The 19,544-nt window shown below is 46.0% G+C and overlaps 1 protein-coding gene across 1 annotated transcript in view; it reads right to left on the reverse strand.

Annotated features, from left to right (window-relative positions):
* The window catches only part of REXO1 (RNA exonuclease 1 homolog), a 210,138-nt gene that overhangs the window by 122,014 nt on the left and 68,580 nt on the right, over nucleotides 1-19,544 (reverse strand). The window contains exons 4-6 of the mRNA XM_085639101.1: nucleotides 5,247-5,502; nucleotides 903-1,051; nucleotides 578-715 (exon numbers count right to left, since the gene is read on the reverse strand). Coding sequence (XP_085495227.1) covers nucleotides 578-715; nucleotides 903-1,051; nucleotides 5,247-5,502 — 543 coding nt within the window. The remainder of the gene's footprint in view (nucleotides 1-577; nucleotides 716-902; nucleotides 1,052-5,246; nucleotides 5,503-19,544) is intronic.

A 19,544-nucleotide genomic window follows, 5' to 3' on the forward strand; every position in this document is an offset into this window, starting at 1 on the left:
AAGTATGTTATTTTTATAATTTGGTATTGGACTTCTTGATTGTGTCTCACTGTCTTGTGTGTACAATAAATTCTTAACACTGCCCTCTGACATGCCTAACTGTTCGCCCACACTACCACTAAAGAGCATTGGGGGTGTCATTTGTGACTCTGTAAACCAGTTGGGATTTGCGTGTACTCTTTACACAGGGTACCTTATTTTGGTCCACTATATAAAGAGCCAGCTTCGTACTGGGTAGCCCTCCTCCAGATCTGCGTTGACTGACGTGGAATGTAAAACACCGACACCAGGATGCTGGGGTGACACCTATACAGGCACTGTGCACGTCACTTTTGGCGCGAACGGCGCAAGGCTGAGCCGCATGGCGCCACCTACTGGTGCACAGAGGTACTGCTCACGGAAAAAAATTATGGCTCCAGTCTGATGCCTGGGGATCATTCGAACATAAAGGAATAGGCAGCTAGATAGAATCTATACCAGATAAGTAGTTACTGAATGTAAGTAACTTGTTCTTCAATTTACAAGCAATTTTTTTTTTTAAAAGCTACACAAACTAGACTTAAGCCAGGATACGGACCTTATCAAAGGCTTCCTGTTCTGAAGAGGCAATCTTTAGACACTCGTCGATGAAGAGATTCAGATACCTTTGACGGATGTTTGTTGGCACTTTGGCTCCAAACTCTGTTGGAATTACTGGTCTTTTCAAGCTTGCACTCTGCCAACAAAAAAAGGAGAGCAGTGAACAATGGAGAAAGTTAATTTATAAAATAAATCAGCAATATCACATTTTTGTATTGTTTTTTCCACCAACTCTAACCTCTGAGGTCACCAAGCAACAATGTGTGTTGAATGTCAAAACCAGAATATGGAAGGAGCCATAAGCCAAATAGTTAGCAGATTACCTGCAATGAAGGAGCATGTGCTACTCGCTTCTGCAGAGATGTAGTGGTCGTCTTGGAAGTCATCCCTGACGAGGTGCGAGGCTTCAGTGCAGCACTGCTAGACCCATTCACTGATTTACCACTGCTAGCAGAAAAGTGTTTTTGACCTTCTACAAAAAGAGGATTTCAAAGAAAATTGCTCAGTTTTTAAAGCGGTTTCTTTCATGTATTTAAACTTGTACTTAAAGACAACTACGCACAATGGATGAAAGAGAACACAGGATAAGAGTATGATCTTAGTTTGTCCCAAGACTTTCAGTAATTTAAATTAAGGTTTTGGCATTCACACATGCAGTTTGAGGAAAATGTGGAATGAATTTGGAACTAATAATCAGGGACTGAAATGCAAATGCAGTGCAGTAAGACATCCTGACCACTGGAATTTTATTCCAGCCCGCAAAACTGCAGGACTTGCTGAGTTAACAGTAGAGGTGAGTTTATGGCCCAAGATAATAAACAGCCTTAATATGTAGAAAGCTTATGACGCGCTACAGTTTTTCTGTTTGCTACGCTTAGAGACTGAATTTCAGTCCAGGCATGTTAATGGATAGGATTGTTTTACACTCAATCAATCGTCAGAATGTTTTCTCTGCAGTATTATTTCCAGGTTACTAGTATAGGGAGTGAGTAGAATTAAATGGTGAAATTTACCTTTGCATTCTTATAGGCTTGGTTTAGAGTATTCCCACCACATGCAAAAAAGAAAGAGACCTGCCTAACAACATTATGGTTTTTAAGTCTGCTTTGAATTTGATGAAAGATGCCCCAGTATCAGGTTTCTGGGTGAATGTTCGAAAGTGCTATTCCCAGACTGAATATCTGTGAGCTCCCACCATAATCCATGTTGGTAGGCCACATCACACTGTGGTCTTAATGAGGAGAACATGTGCAGAGGGGCTGGCCCGTAAACGCAGTGATGCAAGGTGCATGGATAGGCACTGGTTTGAGTTCTTAACGGCTAGTGAATGCATCTTCCTTCTGCTGTTGTGATATGCTGATAATTGTTTCAGCCATAATGGGAGCTATACCACAACTAGGAGAAGTTCAGCTATCAAATCACTAACACCAGACAAGAGCATATTTCAACATGGCACTCATTAATGCATCCAACAAAGGGAGTCTTCATAAGAGGGGCATACAATGATTTGTCGTTTTCTATGAGAATACAGTCCCTGCTTGGCACCATATTAACTTCTTGACCTATGAAGAGGGGTGTATCCAGAATTAGTCCTAGATTTTTTACATAAGTGAACCAAAATACTAATTGACCAAATGTGGAAGGGAGGGAGCCAATGAGGCTTCAACAGATATGGGGTTCCTAGTAGCATGATATCAGTCAAGTCACTATTTAGCAGAGGACCGCTTTCCTGCACATACTTTTGAATGTTCCCTAAGCAAGTATAATAGCTTAATTGTTCATCTGACTAATCCAAATCAATCAATCTGTCTGACATACCCATAGTAAACACATGGCTCACCTGCTGCACATAAATCAGCAGCAATCCAAGCAGCAGGGGAACACCTTTATCCTCCACACCAAGTCATCTTGCTATGCCTGCACTTCGCATCACCAACTAACAGCCCTTATCCACACATGCCTGCACCTGCATGTTTTCAGACAGCTAAGTTCACTTTCAGATCATAACACGTAGAAAGCACTATAGAAAATCCAAAAACAACAATGTAAGCTGCAGCTCTGAAACAGTCTGCTTCCCTACAAAGTCCCTATAATACTATATTATATACATGAATTGTTTAGAAGGCCTTTCATAGTTTCAAGTATTTGCATACCTACCAACGACCCAGCCACCTGCCATCAACTAGTATCCTCTCCAGGATAGTCACCTTAGTGGTGCCATACTCTAATCTTCAGGCTCCATTCTCTCCAAAAACATAGCAGTACAACAAACTCGACAGTCTTCTCTTAGGAGGCCCTCCAAACCAGCTCCCTTTGGGGAGAATAGATTTGTTTAAGACTACTAATTCTCAGTGTTCAACCTTGAGTCTTATGGTTTCCTACAAGAGTAAATGTAGTCATAGCACTGACACATCAGTGACCAGTAATGGCAGCAACTGCTACATCACACAGTGCACAGTTCCTTTAAAGCCTAGTGTATGGGGGTCACAGCTCCCAGCCATTTGGGCTCTACACAGGCTTCATGCACAGGATGGAACCCAAAGTTAGTCTCTTTGTACGGTGTCTCAATCCATCTAAAGGAGACACTCTTTTTATGAAGAACCCAATCACTAGAGGGATATGCACAACTTTTGAATCTATGACAACAAAACTAGAAGAAACACACAAAAGGCTCTAAAAGACTTTAGGTCACTTTTGTTGGATTACAAGGGGGTAAATGGTTTTGGCTCGTTCTATTTACTGTTTACATTAGGTAGGGCCTCTTTGTTTCATTACACAATTCCCTTTCAGTGACTGTGGTGAAAAATTGCTTGTCTACTTCCAGAGAATGCCCTCAGCAACTTAACACCAATTGATTCCACTGAACCTGCTACCCTACCTCAAAAGTCATCACTCTTCAGAAGAGTGACTCTTGCTGTCTGCACTGCCTCTCATCTGCACTGCCTCATGTGCAGCCACAATCTATAAAATTGGGCATTATCTAAAATTGGGAAAGATTAAATACTCGCTGCCACAGATCGCTTTGCAGTCGCACATCAGGGAATCTCTACAGATTATTTACAGGAGTTTTTTTTTTATTTGGCTTTGTGTGGTTGGTCCTTTTTGCTACATTTTTGGAAATCTTTGTTTAATAAGAATTACTGTTTACCCTTGCAGAGGAGACAATAAACCCATTCGTGGTAGGCTAGAGGCCCTACCAATGAAACGGAATGTGAGCTGAGAGTGAAACCAGCATTAGCAAAATCAATAGATTTAGTGTTGGCTGCCAACCTTTTGGCTTTGTCATTATTTGTTTATCATTGTTTTTGTAAAGCTTTACTGTTGGGGAAGCTGCTGTGCCAAACGAAAATAAAAATAAAAAAAATGGGGGGGGGGGGGGGGGGGGGGGAGGGGGAGGTAAAGAGAAACAAGTAAACATAAAAATATTTCAAAGTTATGGCACATTGCATAGTCCCGGCCACAGAGGGAAATACTTTGTGTTTGATGGCGTCCTTGTGAAATGACAGAATGCTCTCCCTCTCACAATGAAGTTAACCAATGCTTGAAGTGAGCTGACCTATGCAAGAAAAATGTAATTGACCATAATAAACAAGCGGATAAAGAGGTCTGGCTAAAATCCCCTCTGACTATATTACACTTAACATTTTAGCAAAAGGTCTTTGCTAAAACGAAACCTAAAAATGTGGATAGTCCATAGCTAATTGAACAATTTATCTCCACCAAAGACGTGGTTGAAGGTATGGGGGCACTAAAAACAAGCATTGGCATAGCCAATAGGTCTCGCCTATGGGACCTTATAATTGTTTAGCCATGCAACAGTTGCATAACTAAATACTTATAAGGTCCCAAAAGCGAGACCTATTGGCTATGCAAAGCGGCCCTGCGGCCGCGAAAGTGATCGTGATCACGATCCAACATCAAAGCGGCCGTGAAAGTGAAAGTAATCACGGTAAAGCGCGGCGCGCGCGCCCGCGCACGAGCACTGTGGGTCTAGGCTGGCCTGGTAGCACTTTTTGGAGCCCTCTCAATAAGTCTCGCCAGACCAGCGCATGCGCTGGGTCAGGCGAGACCTAAAAACAATGGTGGAGGAGAGTACAGCATTAGAATCCAGAAAAAAAGTCATGCTGCAAAAATGGAAGACTTCTAAAACAATAAAAGTGATATGAAATGGCGAACAGCTGTTTGCAGAAATGAAACTATCAATGTAAAACAGTTTTACTAATACTAGATCGCCAGAACCCAAAAAGTCAATCTAGTGTATTTATGTCACAAGTACTTGGTTTACTTAGGAATGTGGAAAAACAGGCAGAAAAACATGCAGTACCTCAAAACCAGTAGGACAAAAAGGAAGAATGTGAAAATCACCCAAGAGGAGACAGGCCTAAATATGAAGCATCTGTCGAATTCCTGTGGACCCCTAGAGCCCACTGTTAAAAAGTTTAAAGACAATATCAACACACAATGAAACCTGCAAATCTGTCACATCTAGCTGTAAAAATAACAATTTGGCTCAGAGGGAGTACCAAATCCTTCATGAAAGGATCGAGTTCATATACTTGATACTTCAGCTTCTGTTGCGGTCAGCTCTGGGTGAATTAATTTACTCCCATGAAATACCCCAAAAAATCTAGCAATACCAACACCTGCAGTTAAAACATTTTACATACCCTCCAAATGGTTTGGTTTTGATGTGGATGCTGGTGTTCCACTTTGTCCATGTGCAATTCTCTTCTTCTCTCCAGGAAATGGCAGAGAGTTTTTTTTAACGTTTGAGGCCACCTGCATCTCCTGCTGCTTGCTAGCCTTCTGCTGGGCAACAAGCAGTGCCGCCTGCTGCTGGGCTTGTCGCATCCTTTGATAACAAACTTCTTGGGCTGTCGGACGGCGATACGGTCGGATCACAGGTTTGCTAGGCGAGTCTGCCTATGTCAACACGAAGAATAAATCGGTCAACTTGCTTACTGCTAATATTTTGCTGCATAAATGCAATGGACGTCATGCCAATGTGTTCCATTAACAAATGCTACTAAAGAAACAAAACAATTCACTATATTGACATGACTGGAGTGCCAAAAAGTTTCTCTCCACTGGTTAATCAAGTGCCAATTACCTGTGACCAGTTTTGCAACCTGATTTTCAGGCTTTGCATTATCCAGGCATGCAGAGAGTTCATTAATCGATTTAAATGTTGTTGACTTAACATGTATAATCAGAACTCCTCCATAACCCCCAGACGCCAACATAGTCTTTCCAGCAGGCACTGTCTTTATTACTTCTACAAGTCACCACGCAAGATAAACTTCACATTCACAGCATTTCAGCTCATCAGGTCAGGAAGGTGCACTTGAATCTACAACAGATATGAAGCAGCATACATAGTATATTACCCGAGATTAAGTCCTGAAGCTTAGGCTCTCGCCTATTAGCAACTTCGGAGTAAAATCCCATCTAGTAACAGCACCAGAAACAACTTCTCATAGCTATGAATCAAGAGATACAGTACTGGGTATAGAGAATTGTTTCACTCTTCACTGAATAAACCCTTTAAGCATGCATGGCATCATGATGAAGTATCAAGATTGGATGCTTACATAACGCATTAGAAGCGCCAATGTAGCTGCCATGCATTTTGTGCAGGCAAAACGCAACAAGCACAACACTGGCACTTTTTTACCTCGCTATGGTGGTCTTTAATTATTATCTACGGACTCAAAGCCACTTTCGAGAACTGAAAAGCTAGTCAAAAAGACAGATACCTGGTCTTAGCCAAGAAGGAGCAGTGTCCGACATCATGGTTGTGAAACACACTATACCTAAACAATGACAAGGCTTTGGCAAAGAGCGCGGGAGCTAAAACCTTTCAAATAAATTCAGTAAAAACACGTGGGACAAGAAGGGATGTGTCCCAAGTATCACATTATACAGATAGAAACTGTAAGGCTCAGAGGCACTAAAGACTATCAGCTCTTACGGCCTTGTTTTATAAAGTTTGAAGTAAATACAATTGATAAAGCCACAACTGCTTGTCTCCAAGGGATGGATCGCCACTTGACTTGAAGGCTGGTAAACTATTTAGACCAGGCAATCAAATAATTAAACAACTGCAACAGTAAACAGCATTCAACATTCTAATGGGAATTAAAGAGGAAATAAGGGATTATCCCACAGACCGCTAAAAGTGGATATCCTCCCATTTGAAGAATTGCAATAATTTTTTTATTCTGTTTCATTAATATTGACATTTGCACAAATCTCCAAGCATTCTCCGGAAATTACGCTTGCCGGAGAGAATGAAATTATTTTTGTGATACTTCCATATGGCATCCCACAGCACTGAGTAAACTCATTGAATATATTAGTTATTTGTGTAAGCCAGGGATAAACATTTACATTAGGCAATATTTTGGTATAGTTCTCAGGAGGTTAGAGCAAAGGCTGAATGAACCCAATTGTAGTAGTGCACTCAAACTGCAATGAGCTTTACTTTCTTTGAATAGTAGGACTGCTTTCCTATTACATACAAATACCCAAAGCTGTACAAAAAATCAGCACCTTCCAGCCATTAGTACAACCATTCCTTAAGTATTTTTTGATGAATTGTAAATTTTAAAGAAGGGTCAGGGATCTGGTAATTATTTTTTATCATTTTTAAAACTTCAAATTTTGCAATGAAGATTTGTAACAATTTTTAAGTGACAAGTAAAGAGACTTGACTATCAGCTTCACATTGCCGGTGCAATTGCAACCTGGGACAAAGCCTTCCGTGATATGAAATTTGAGACACAAGAAACCAAAGCATCAAAGGCCTCGTACTACAGATGTACTGGTATAGTGTCAAGTTCCTTGTGCCGTTACACTAAAGCAAACTAATTCTGTAAGTCACTCAGAGGTCGAGGATTGCCTCCAGGGCAGTGTAAAATGTTTTCCATGTCTATTTTGAATAAATAATGATCTGGTGTGGTCTCTCCCTTACCTCAAGTTTGTCTAAACTAATGCAAGAAATATTTGTTTTTGAGTCAGCCTTTCATCTCCTAAATCTGTCTATTACTCTGGTGGTGTTTTCCCTGCAGTGATCTAGACATCAAGATCTTAAGAAGAGAGGCCTAGGTGGGCGAAAACAAGTTCTTAAGAAACCAGATGCTCAAACTGAGCGATTGCAAGGACAGATTAATATTTTCCAACCTCTGGGCATAAATTCATACCGAACAGCACGCTGATGAGGGAGATAAAGAATATTGAGTGCAACAGCTACACAAATTGAGTGTTGTGGTGCTAGGAGGCAGTTGGATCCTAATCGGGAGGTAGAAATTCGAGGTTTTTCAATATTTGAGAGCCAGATAAAAGATGGCCGTCTTCAAAATGGGATCAAAAACACGAAGGACTGTTGCCTGAGGGGTTTTAGCAGAGAGGAGCATGTCCCTAGTACTGTATTGGGCAAATCTAGACCGAACAAAAACCTGGTCTCCGTTTTACAAAGATCTATGGAAGATGTATGTTGTAGGAAGCTGGCTCTGTACATGCTATACCAAAGTAAGGTATAGTGTGCAGTGTGCAGAGTCCAGTGGATCCCCAAAGGCTTACAGGGGTAAAAGTAGATAATGCCTCACTCTCAATTAGTGGTGGTGTGGGCGAGCAGTAAGGCTTTATCAGAGGGTAGTGTTTATTGTACACATTCAGGCAAGAAATGATATCACACACTCAAAGACTGAACTCAGATCAACCGTTAGGTATAAAAAATATTTCTTAGTTGTATTTTTATTTATAGAACCAAGTAGGACTTGGTACAGGTAAATATGATTTTCATGCACTTTTCAACTACACACGTGAAACCTTTTCCACAGAAAAACTGTCAATGCAGTCCTATGGAACAAAATCTGGTTATCGGTTTAAAGGTGAGTAATCGGTCTTGGGGGTTGAGTATCGTGATTTAGAATCAGGGTTCCCCAGGGTCAAGTATGCATTCAAAGAGCACCCTCAGTGGGACTAGGGCAGCCGGGTGCAGAGTGCTGAGGCCCAATGTTATCCAATAGGTGGTGGCGGGCCTCCGCTTGGTGGCTGCTCACAGGCATGCCACTTGGATGGGGAACAAAGCTCCTAGGGTTTAGCTTAGGGCAAGGGGGGGGATCTAAGATAGCATACAAGGTGTACCCATAGCGACACAGGGGCGGTCAGGTGCTGGATCGACGTTGGGAGCCCTGTTGATTTCAATGGGGAAGCTCCGGTCAGAACAAACACTGCAGGCTCGGGCAAAAAGATCTTCTGAAGGCAACTACTGGTTGGAGATGCAAGTTGGGATGCCGAGGGATGCCAGTACACCGTCAGTTGGGCCACCCAAGTCCGTGGGGCATGGGATGCAGGGATGTCTTTTGGCGTCAGGTTTTCCTTACCAGCTCTGGCTGCAGTCGGTGGGGTAGTGTTTTTTCTGCCGATAGGGGCTGCAGGCATCGTCAGGACGCTTGAGTTAAGTCAGCAATCCACAGATCCCAGGTCAGTTTCACCAGGAGACCATGGGCATCGGGTGCAGACTCACAGATTTGGCCAGAGCTATGTTGATAAGCAAATCCAGTGCACACGGGAGACAGTCTTGGTAGGGAAGGCAGGGCAGGTCCTCCGGGTTCTGGGGAGCTGCTGGATATGCCGAGGTTTAGCTGGTGAAGGCGGAGGTCAGGATAGGCCTGGTAGGGCTAAGGCCAAGTCAGTTGGTGTCCTACTCTTCTTTCAGCACAGCTCTTCGGTCCTTCTCTTCTTCTTGCTTGTGCGAAGAGGCATGGTTCGGGGTTGCCCCTGAATACTAATTTTTTGGGCATTTCAGGTAGGTACAGGTTGCGACCAATGGGTCCCTTCCTTGGAGTGAGTATACCCCCTATTATGCCACCCTCCAGTGGAAGTCGGGCCTAAGCCTCACTCTGGTTGGTTGGGTCCCCCACCCCCATCTTCAAGATGGTGGGGAAAGAGTTGTGTTTCCCCTCGCCTCCCCCACCTGAGGGGTGGGTTTGGCAAATGTGGGCACACCTCTCCTCCTATCTTGGTTTTCCCGCCGAATATCCCACCCAAAGTGGGGGTCAGTTACTGGGAGCAGCAAATGGCTGTGTCAGCTCACAAAGGTAGCAAGCCTTTGGAGCTTCCCCTTCATGGACCCTGCCCATCCTGGGGGAGGAGGTTTGGCACCTCTGCCCTAGTTGTGCTTTGTTTCAGGACCAAGAGAGCAGGAGACTCTTGACCCAGGGATCCAGAAACAAGTCTGGGGGTGGCAGCTGGCAAGCAGCAAGTGAGCCAGGACACTAGAGTTAGGTCGTTTTTCAGGGGACTCTCTAAGATGCACTCAGAGTGCATTTGGCATTAAATACCACACTGACATCATTGTGGGTTTAATGTGCTGAGAAGTTTAATATCAAACTTCCCAGATTTCAGTAAAGCTATTATGGTGCTGTGGAGTTCATAATGACAAACTCCTAGACCATATGCTCTTTATGGCTTTCCTGTACTTGCAATGTCTAAGAATGGACTTAGACACTGTTGGGGTACAGGGCTCATGCACCTGTACCCTCACCAGGGATATAGTGCACCCAGCTAGAGGGGTGGCTTACCTATGCCATGGCTTGTAGGCATGGCACACAGGAAGTGTCGAGACTTCACTTTGCTCTGCACCAAAACACAAAGCCTGCAATGGCAGTGTGTGTGTGTTGAGGTACAAGACATCTAAGGGTGGCACAATATGTGCTGCAATCCTTAGAGGGCTTTCCTGGTCACAGTGCCCTTGGTACCCAGGATACCTTTTACAAGGGACTTACATGTGGCCAGAGTTGCCAATTGGGTTTGCAATAGTTTTAGGGAAAGAACATAGGCCCTGGGTACCTGGTTGGCTGGAACCCAGGGCAAATTAGTCAAAGATCATCAACATCAGGTAAAGAGCATGGGGGGAGCAACCATGCAAGAAGGGGGACCTTTCCTACATATGTTGCTTGACTTAACTCTGAAAAAAGAGCACAATGTCCATAACGCAAACACAAGGAGATGATGGACGGAGTGCTGACACTTTTCAGACACTCACCCCCAGTCACAGATCGGGGTTGAATCCATCATTCTTTAGCTCACTTTGTTACCCGAGCCATATGCAAATCAGTCTTGACCCAGTTTCTCATGAGAACAGTCCACACCGAACTGCCAGGCCTTCCCTGGACCAGATACAGGCATCCTGGGACCAGTTTTGGGGTAGCACCCCTCGTCAGCCAGGCTAGCTTGGATCCAGTGGCAAAGTGAGCAAGTCCGGTGCTCTCCATGCCACTGGAGGCTGGACTGTTCCCATGGGGAACAGGGGCAAGACTGATTGGAATATGGCTGGGTCCAAACTGGAATGACATGGGGAGCAAAACAACTATGGATTTAGGCCCAGATTTCTGTACTGGGGGTGATTGTATGACATTGTTCAGCATTCTGTCCATCAATTGTTTTTTTTGCACAACACCGATAAACACAGGTTCAGGTTGAAGCCAAAGGAAAATTATGGTTGGGCCACTGCATCTTTAGGTTATCCTCAGCATATTTTGTTAGCTGGGTAAATACTACTTGTCTAAATATTTTATCTAGGAAACATCCATTGGATATAGGCCTGTTATCTACCGAATTGGATAGGTCAAAGTTTCTTTTTTTGTGGAATGGTCTTTTTTAAAGTAAACAGCACATAGACAGGAGAGGTTAATAAAAGGGCTGCGGGAAGCAAAATGAGATCAGGGTGTTCAATGAAAAGAGGTGAATCTAGCATAAGAGAGCAGAAAAACAGTGAGGATGGTAGCAAGTCAAGAGTAAAGCAACTCAATAAAAATTAAAACCGTACTAGATCCATTTTTACAGAGAGCTAGCAACCTGAGAGAAAGGGAGATGTGTATGTTTTAATATGAGTCTATAACAAACGCTATCAAGAAACACTATCAACAGAGACCGAATAAATCTACCTTTTTGTGTGTGCATAATTTCAATACCTACACTTGCGTGAGTAACAGTGACCCACCTGGGGGCTCCCATCAACATTCGGGAAATAGTGCAAGCCATTACAGCATTATATGGGAAACTCAATGCCGCATGGTTTTGGAAACAAATTCTATAAGAATTCCAACAAGCATTTGCAATGCAATAGATCTCACATTACTGATAGTTTGAGGTACCGGTGTTGCAAATAATAATGCAACTCCAATAGCTTATACTTTGTGATGTGAGACCTAGTGCATTGCAAATGCTTGTATAGTGAGCCAGGCACCAGCATTGCATGTCTCAGTGTAGTACCACAAGCTGCTCCTAGAGGTCCCTAGTGAGCATGGCACCAGCACTGCAGTCTCGGTGCAGTACCACAAACTGCTCCTAGAGGTCCCTAGTGAGCAAGGCACCAGCACTGCATTTCTGGATAGAGTACCGCAAGCTGTTCCAAGAGGTCCCTTAGTGAGCATGGCACCAGCACTACATGTCTCGGTGCAGTACCGCACACTGCTCCTAGAGGTCCCTAGTGAGCAAAGCACCAGCACTGCATGTCTAGGTCCAGTGCCGCAAGCTGCTCCTAGAGGTCCCTAGTGAGCAAGGCACCAGCACTGCATGTCTAGGTGCAGTATCGCAGGATGCTCCTAGTGAGCAAGGAGCCAGCACTTCATGTCTACAAAGTTGGAATTATTGGCATTATAAATCGCAATGTTTTTGACCTAGCCATGTAGCAGGGTTCAGTACCATATGTGGCTGAAAGGGGCCCGCTTGTGGTCACATATGGTACTGCACCCTGCAGAAGATATGGTAAATCCACCCTACCCATAATGCATTGCATGCAAGACAATACTACGAGTACATTCAAATAGCTATGTCCATATATACAATTATTAGCTTAGAAATGTGACAAACTAATGATTACATTAATTTCGGATTAGGTTGTACTCTGTGTGGAGCTGAGGAAGAGAAATGTATTGATGGTCTCATATAAATGTGAGATGTTCCAATGAGTGAAGTAACCACTGCCAGCCTAGCTTTGGACCAAGTGTGTGTCCTGCCTGAAGCCTTTTAAGAAAATAGTGCCTTGAGGCTGTAATTTAAACCCACGGAGTAACAACAAATCCGTGACCAAAAGGCTACAGCGCACCCAGAACGCCGCAGCTCGTACGCTGTTTGCCCTCCCCAAGCATTGCCCAGTCTCTTGCCTTCTGCGCCGACTGCACTGGCTGCCCATAGAGCAGAGAATCTAATTCAAGGCCCTTTGTATCACTCACAAGATTCTCTCTAGCACTGGCCCAGCGATCTTGAGCGATCTTTGCCTCAGTTACACTCCATGCGGCGCGGGTCCCCCAGTTTCGTAGAACCAGACCCGGAGGACTATCATTTAAGGTGATCGCGCCGGCCCTTTGGAATGCTTTGTCTCTCTCCACCAGAATTATCTCCAACAACCTGGCCATCAGAAGAGCGGTGAAGACCTGGCTCTTTCGCCGACCATTACTCCCCTCCACTCACCCACCTCTCCTCGCTGTCAGCGTTGGGACGTCCCGTTGCCAGGGCACCATGCGCTTTACAAATATTATAACATAACATATGTAACAGGGGGTGTCCTCATGCGAGGTTACAAGAAGAGACAAGGCGGTACTAAGGAGGGACTACTAAGCCTATTGACCAATGAAAAGCCTCAATTTACAAAGAACAGGGACAGGAGCCAATTGAAAAGATGGACGGAAAGTGGGCAGAGCTTTATGCCCATATCCTGAATACAGCATGTCTCGAAGATACAGCACAAGCATTGCCTAGGCGAGATCTAAAAATGATGTGATACCTTTCTTACTGCATCAGTTTCAACAAATGTACCATGATGGTGTCCATGAACCTTTCAGGAAAGATGACCTGGGTAATTATCTTAACCCTAAATGAATCATGAAATCAATCAATGAAAGTAAATGGTATTCTAGTTAAGGTCAGAAACAAAGTACAGGGTAGAAGTGTACTTACAAATATCCGAAGGGCGGGGGACACGAAAAACAGACAGTGCGAAACCGGAAGTCACTGGTAGCAGCGCTGAGGGAGGAGCCACGTCACAGTACAAAAACGGGGCAACTGGCGTACCAAAGGTGCACCTAAGGCAAGCGCGTCTGTGCCCGTGCGCGCACAAACGGGCTCAGGGGCCAGAAACCCTGGCCCCTTCTCTTCAAAAGGAAAACTACCCCTGTCATACTCAATAGATAAGCTCCTTGACCATATGAAATCATCTCCTGTTGAGTTGGAAGGACCATACACTTGCCTGGACTGTAAATGGGGGAAGTCAAGATGTTCATTTTACACCCATAAAGATAGATCTAAACCATTACTCCAGTAACCTAGCCCTGAATTGCATTTACTTTAATTCTAGATCACTCCCAAAACATAGCATTGAGATCTGGGAAACACTAGATGACCTAAGCCCAGACCTGGCTTTTGTAACTGAAACTTGGCTTAACAATAACACGTCTGACATTGTTTCTGTCCAACCACTCGGTTATAACATTTTAAAACAGGACAGAAAGGGCAAGAAAGGCGGGGCACAGCCATCTTATTTAAAGAGCACCTCTCCTGCACTATCACTACAACCACCACTACAACTACCCAAATAGGCACACTTGAGATCTTATCTTGCTCAGTCTCTGGGGGAGACCACCTACTGTTGGGAGGGGCAGTTGTCTACAACCCCTCTGGCTTCTATCCCGATCTAAGTACTAACCTACTTTCACAACTTCTCCCCCTCTGCCTAAAACAGAACCAGTTCCTAGTTATAGGGGACTTCAATCTTCACTATGAAAACTCCACTAATCCAGGGGTGAAACACCTGGAAAATGATATGGCAATAACGCAACTAACCCAGAGGATCTCTGAACCAACCCATGTAGCTGTACACGCATTGGACCTACTGTTCTCCAATATAAAAACTATTAACATTCATGAGGTAAAACCACTCCCCTGGACAGATCACTCTTTAATCTCCTTTTCAGTCAGCCTACCAAACAAGCAATCTAAGGCTGTAACAACATATCAGTCATGGAAAAGAGCCTAGAATGTAGTCACCCAGGAATCATTCTCCACTCATTTCACCCACTACGACCCCGACACACTCCACTGCAAATCTGCTCATACATCAGCAGCACACTTACAACAAGAGATCGAGAAATCACTAAAACAATGTGCTGCCAAACGTAATAGCAAATCAGTCAAACCCCGATCAGAAAAGTGGTATACATTAGATCTAAAGCTAAAGAAAAGAAAGTGCCGATCCTTGGAGAATAAATGGAGACTCGCTAAAGACAGCGTAGACATACAAAACTATCTAGCCGAAATGAAAAACTACCATTAAGCCCTAAAACATGCCAAAACAAACTATTATACAAAAAGAACTGAAGATAATGGTAGCTCTTCTAAAGAACTCTACAAAGTAGTCAGAGAACTTTGCAAACCTACCAGTTTGACACAAACTATGGCACCCATGATGGAGAATTGTGAGTTGATTAATAATTTCTTTACGTATAGTGTCAAAATCTAGATGTCCTTTGACAATACCCCTGAAGACGTTAATATTGACTGGGAAAATTTGGCACCAAATCGCTCAGCACAAGTCCATCTCGACATTCTAACTCCATTCACAGAGGAATGGGTAGCTAAAGCTATGACTAAGGTCAAGGCAGGATCGCCACTAGATCCCTGCCCACATTTTATCTTTTCACAATTCGGATCAGTTTTATGCCCCTATATCACTAAAGTCTTCAACCAATCTTTAGAGTCAGCCTCTTTTCCAGACTTATGGAAAAAACAGTGGTCTTTCCACTACTAAAGAAAGCTGGCCTTGGAGTCCACGATCCAGCAAGCTATCGCCCAATATCCCAACTACTATACCTATCTAAAGCCCTGGAGCATCTAATCATTAAACAACTTACCACTTACCTCGAATCCAATAATTTACTCGACACCTCTCAGACTGGCTTCAGGACCAACAATAGTACCGAGGCCACCCCATCAGCCATATCCGACAACATCAGATTACTTGTCATTCAAGGTAGAGCCGTAGCATTAATCCTTCTGGACATTACTGCGGCTTTCGACACTGTTTCCCACACTAACCTATTACGAATCCTGCATGAAAAAGTGATCTGCTATAAAGCGCTCTCATGGTTCGCATCTTTTTTGAAAGATCGAACCCAAACAATCCAAATAGAATCCTGTTCCTCCACTGCTAAAAGCATTAAATATGGGGTTCCACAGGAAGCCACTTTGAGCCCCCCCCCCTTTTTAGGTCTCGCCTGAGCTAGCACGCATGCGCTGCTCTGCGAAGTTTATTGTAAGGACTTCCAATTCCCAGATCTTTTCCTCTGTTTTTTTTTTTACTGCCACGCATTTGTTTGCCCATTGCGTAAGGCTTCCACAAAAGAAAGAACGCAAATGGCCAAAGGCTCTGGTATGTCCCGTCTTATCTTTAAATGTCCCCTCCCATAGCCTATGTGTCTCGGGAGCGAGCAGCGGCGCCATCTGTTTCCAAATATCATGCCTGTTTATATTTGCCTGTCTCGCGGTCGCGTTAATTGGAAACAGATGGCGTTAGACGGGAGGAGATGCAACACTTAGACCTCTCCTGCTGGCCGATGACAGTGCCTTTACATCTGTAGGTACTGCCCATGATACATACAACATAAGTAAATGTTAATTAGCGAGACTGCAAACCACATCAGTGTGTGAAAATACTGGACAGTGCATATATCAAGTGCTCTTTCACTTAATCAGTATTGGAACAAAACCGCCCTCTCTCTTGCTCTCTCCGAATTGCGCAGACCATCTGGTCAGTTTGTCTTCCGGTGACATGGGTGAGTTCTGACCTTTCAACACAGGCCAAGAACTCTTATCGTTCCGAACATGGTCTGTAAATGCCCATCTGTTTCACATTGAGCTTAGTTCAGTGCTCAGCACTTTACTAAGCTGTCCCTTTTTTGCAGATAAGGGACCCAAAACGCAGGCGACTTGCCCAGAATCACACTGGTCTAGCGGAGAATTGATTGTCATAAGTCAGATCTCCAGTGCCACTCTCAGCACCTGGAAAGCTTACAATACTAATACAATCTGCTGCTTGTCCGTGCTGGCTTTTCTTTGCTATTATTCCGTCCTCTGCCCTAAGACGGTCAGTGCATGCGTTTTTAGTGCACAGAAGACCCGCGCCGGCTGCTCCTGGTCTGCCTTCTGCGGATGAGAGATAAACAGAGGTGAGTTCCCCCAAGACATGAGAGCTGGTGAGAGGGGCATCATTGCCTCCCAGGGCAGCTTCAGAGCCAGGAATCCCTTCTCTGCCCTGCGCACAGGTCCCCGCCGTGCCAGTGCATGGCTGCCAGAGATGCGGGCTCGAGGCTTTGACCTGTCAGTCTTAAAAGAAAGCATCCGGGGGCAGCTACACAGAGCTGCTAATTAGGGGAGCCTCGACTATCACGGGTGACTTTGGGCTGAGCAGCCGCCATGCTTGCGTTTTTCTACAGTGCCGCGAAGTCACGGTTTGTGGAGCACTGATAAACAGCTGCTACACTTATGTAGCGAATTCTGCGTATGCTTTGGTCTCTAGTTGCCGACAGCAGGTGTCAATTATTACTTGCTTGAATGGTACTCATTTAATCGACCCTAGAAGGATGAAAGATTGAGTAAATGCACTGGGACTCTGACCTGTGACCTTCCGGTTATGCATAGATCTCACCAAGAGATGCTTTATTCCACGGAGCTATCTCACCGATTCCCTAGACATGCTCACCTTGTGCAGCTTCACTTGCACCACTGCGCCCTAAGCTTCCCCTGTATGTCTTATCTGCGCTCATGTCTTGTGCACAAAGCCAAATTATGCGCTTGAAAACATAACGGCGCCGGAATCCATAGAGGTGGAGGACGGTGCAAGAGTCAGTAGAGCAGGGGGCGCTAGAGGGCGCACAGCGGAATGGCTGCCTTCTGAGACAGCTCCGCCGGACGGGGGAAACAAGCGATGCGACAGGCGCGATGCACGCGCTGCCACTACCTATAAACAGCACCACGGACGTCGGAAGGTGACCGCCACCTGTGGCGCGTCTGGCAATTGTGAGAGCTGGTCATTTCCCCTTAAAAAACGGCGTTGACCGTTCCGATGCGGGCGCGTCCAACGGCTGACAAAATGGCGGCGCCCATGTAGACGACAGCGCGCAGAGCCTGGGAGAGGTCGCGGCGGGCTGTGCCTGCGGAATCGGAGACATCGGATGCTGCCTTCGCGGCTGAGACTGGAGCTGAGGGCAGGAGGACTCCAGAGTGATGTGCGGCATGAAAAGAGGTTTGGCGCGGAATGGAGGCCGAGGCTGGAGCCTGACGTTAAGATGGCGCTGACCCGAGGCACCGAACCGAGCGCCCCGCTGGCATGAGAAGAGGGTGAGTGCAGCGGAGGCCTGTGATGGCATACAGCAATATATTGCATGGCAAAACGACGAACTAGCGAGACTGCGGGGACGCCGCTGGCCTGATTGATCGTCGGGAGGCGGTGAAGCTGGACGCCCCCCAGGCTAGCGGAACGAGAGCGCGAGAGCGACTGCCTCTGCTTGCACGAAGAGGCCTGCCACATGGGCCAGGAACTGTGTGAATACTGCGCGCCTGGGGCGCACGAGCTGCGGCCCACGCTGGGACCTGGTCGCTGGTGTTTGCGGCAGGCGCGGCGGCGCATCTGATGTGTGGAGTGGTGGTGTAGGCGCGCCTACCCGAGTCGGGCCCCGCTTCCCCGAACTACATTGCTGCCGGGCGAGAGACGCCGCGGCTGGGTGGCCCTGCGGGCGGATTCATCGGAGGCAAAGAAGAGCAACGCCACGAGATGGGGAAGCCGGACAAGACACAAGCTAAGCTCCACTTTGAAGCCAAAAAGCAGGCCAAAAGCGTCACTGTGCCGCCGGACACTGCCACCGCTGCCGAGGAGGCGACACCCCCAGGCATGGAGGGGGCTTTACGGGCCATCCAGCAAAGCCTGCACGACATCCATGGAAAACTGGACACGATCACGCTGCGCGTGGACAACATGGCGGCCAAACTGGATGGGCACGGTGAGAGGCTGACGGAGGCGGAGACACGAATCGGGGCCATGGAGGATGCCTCGCTAACCACGGCCAAGCAATGCGCAGAGGCTGAGAAGTTGTTGGAGGCGCTGCGGGCCAAGACGGAGGACTTGGAGGCGCGATCGAGGCGCAACAATGTGCGTATAACGGGGGTCCCGGAGTCCACCAACATAGGTAGGATGGAAAATTACGTTGAGGAGATGATACGCAGTGTCATAGGAGCGGATCACCTATCCCCGGTGTTCCTGATTGAAAGAGCGCACAGATCGCTAGCCCCGAGACCGAAACCTGGAGCGCCCCCGCGTCCAATAGTCGCTAGAGTATTGAACTACAGAGATCGTGATGCCATCCTCAGAATAGCGAGAGAAAAGAAAAAAGTCGCATACCAGGGCAACACGTTAGAATTCTACCCGGACTTTACGATGGCAGTCCAGCTGGCACGTAAGGAATTCAATCCGGTTAAAAAGAAACTCCGCGATCTTAGTGTGGACTACGCTATGCTCTACCCGGCCCGGCTGCGTGTCACATATGGGGGCCGGGCGACGCTGTGTCACACGCCGCAGGCGGTTCACGAACTACTTAAAAAAAGTGGAGCCCGGCACAAAGAGAGACAGAGGAAAGAGCAGGAGGCGGACGCCGATTAGAGGATGGCCACGGAGAAACGCTAGGAATGCGACCTTGATACTGCCCAGCACGAGCTGATGTCGGGACCGCGGCGTGGGATGTAGGTGTGTGCCGACGCGGGCGACCCCCCAACCCTGGTGGGGGTTATACGAGCGGATTTCCTGATTGCGACGGCCCGGGCTCGGGCCAAAGCAGGTACCGGACAGCCATTCTGATGTACTCGCCCTGGTGGGCCCACGATGGCTTTTGATTCGGGTCTACAGAGAAGGT

Source organism: Triturus cristatus, chromosome 12 (assembly GCF_964204655.1).
Source record: "Triturus cristatus chromosome 12, aTriCri1.1, whole genome shotgun sequence".
Lineage (NCBI taxonomy): Eukaryota > Metazoa > Chordata > Amphibia > Caudata > Salamandridae > Triturus > Triturus cristatus.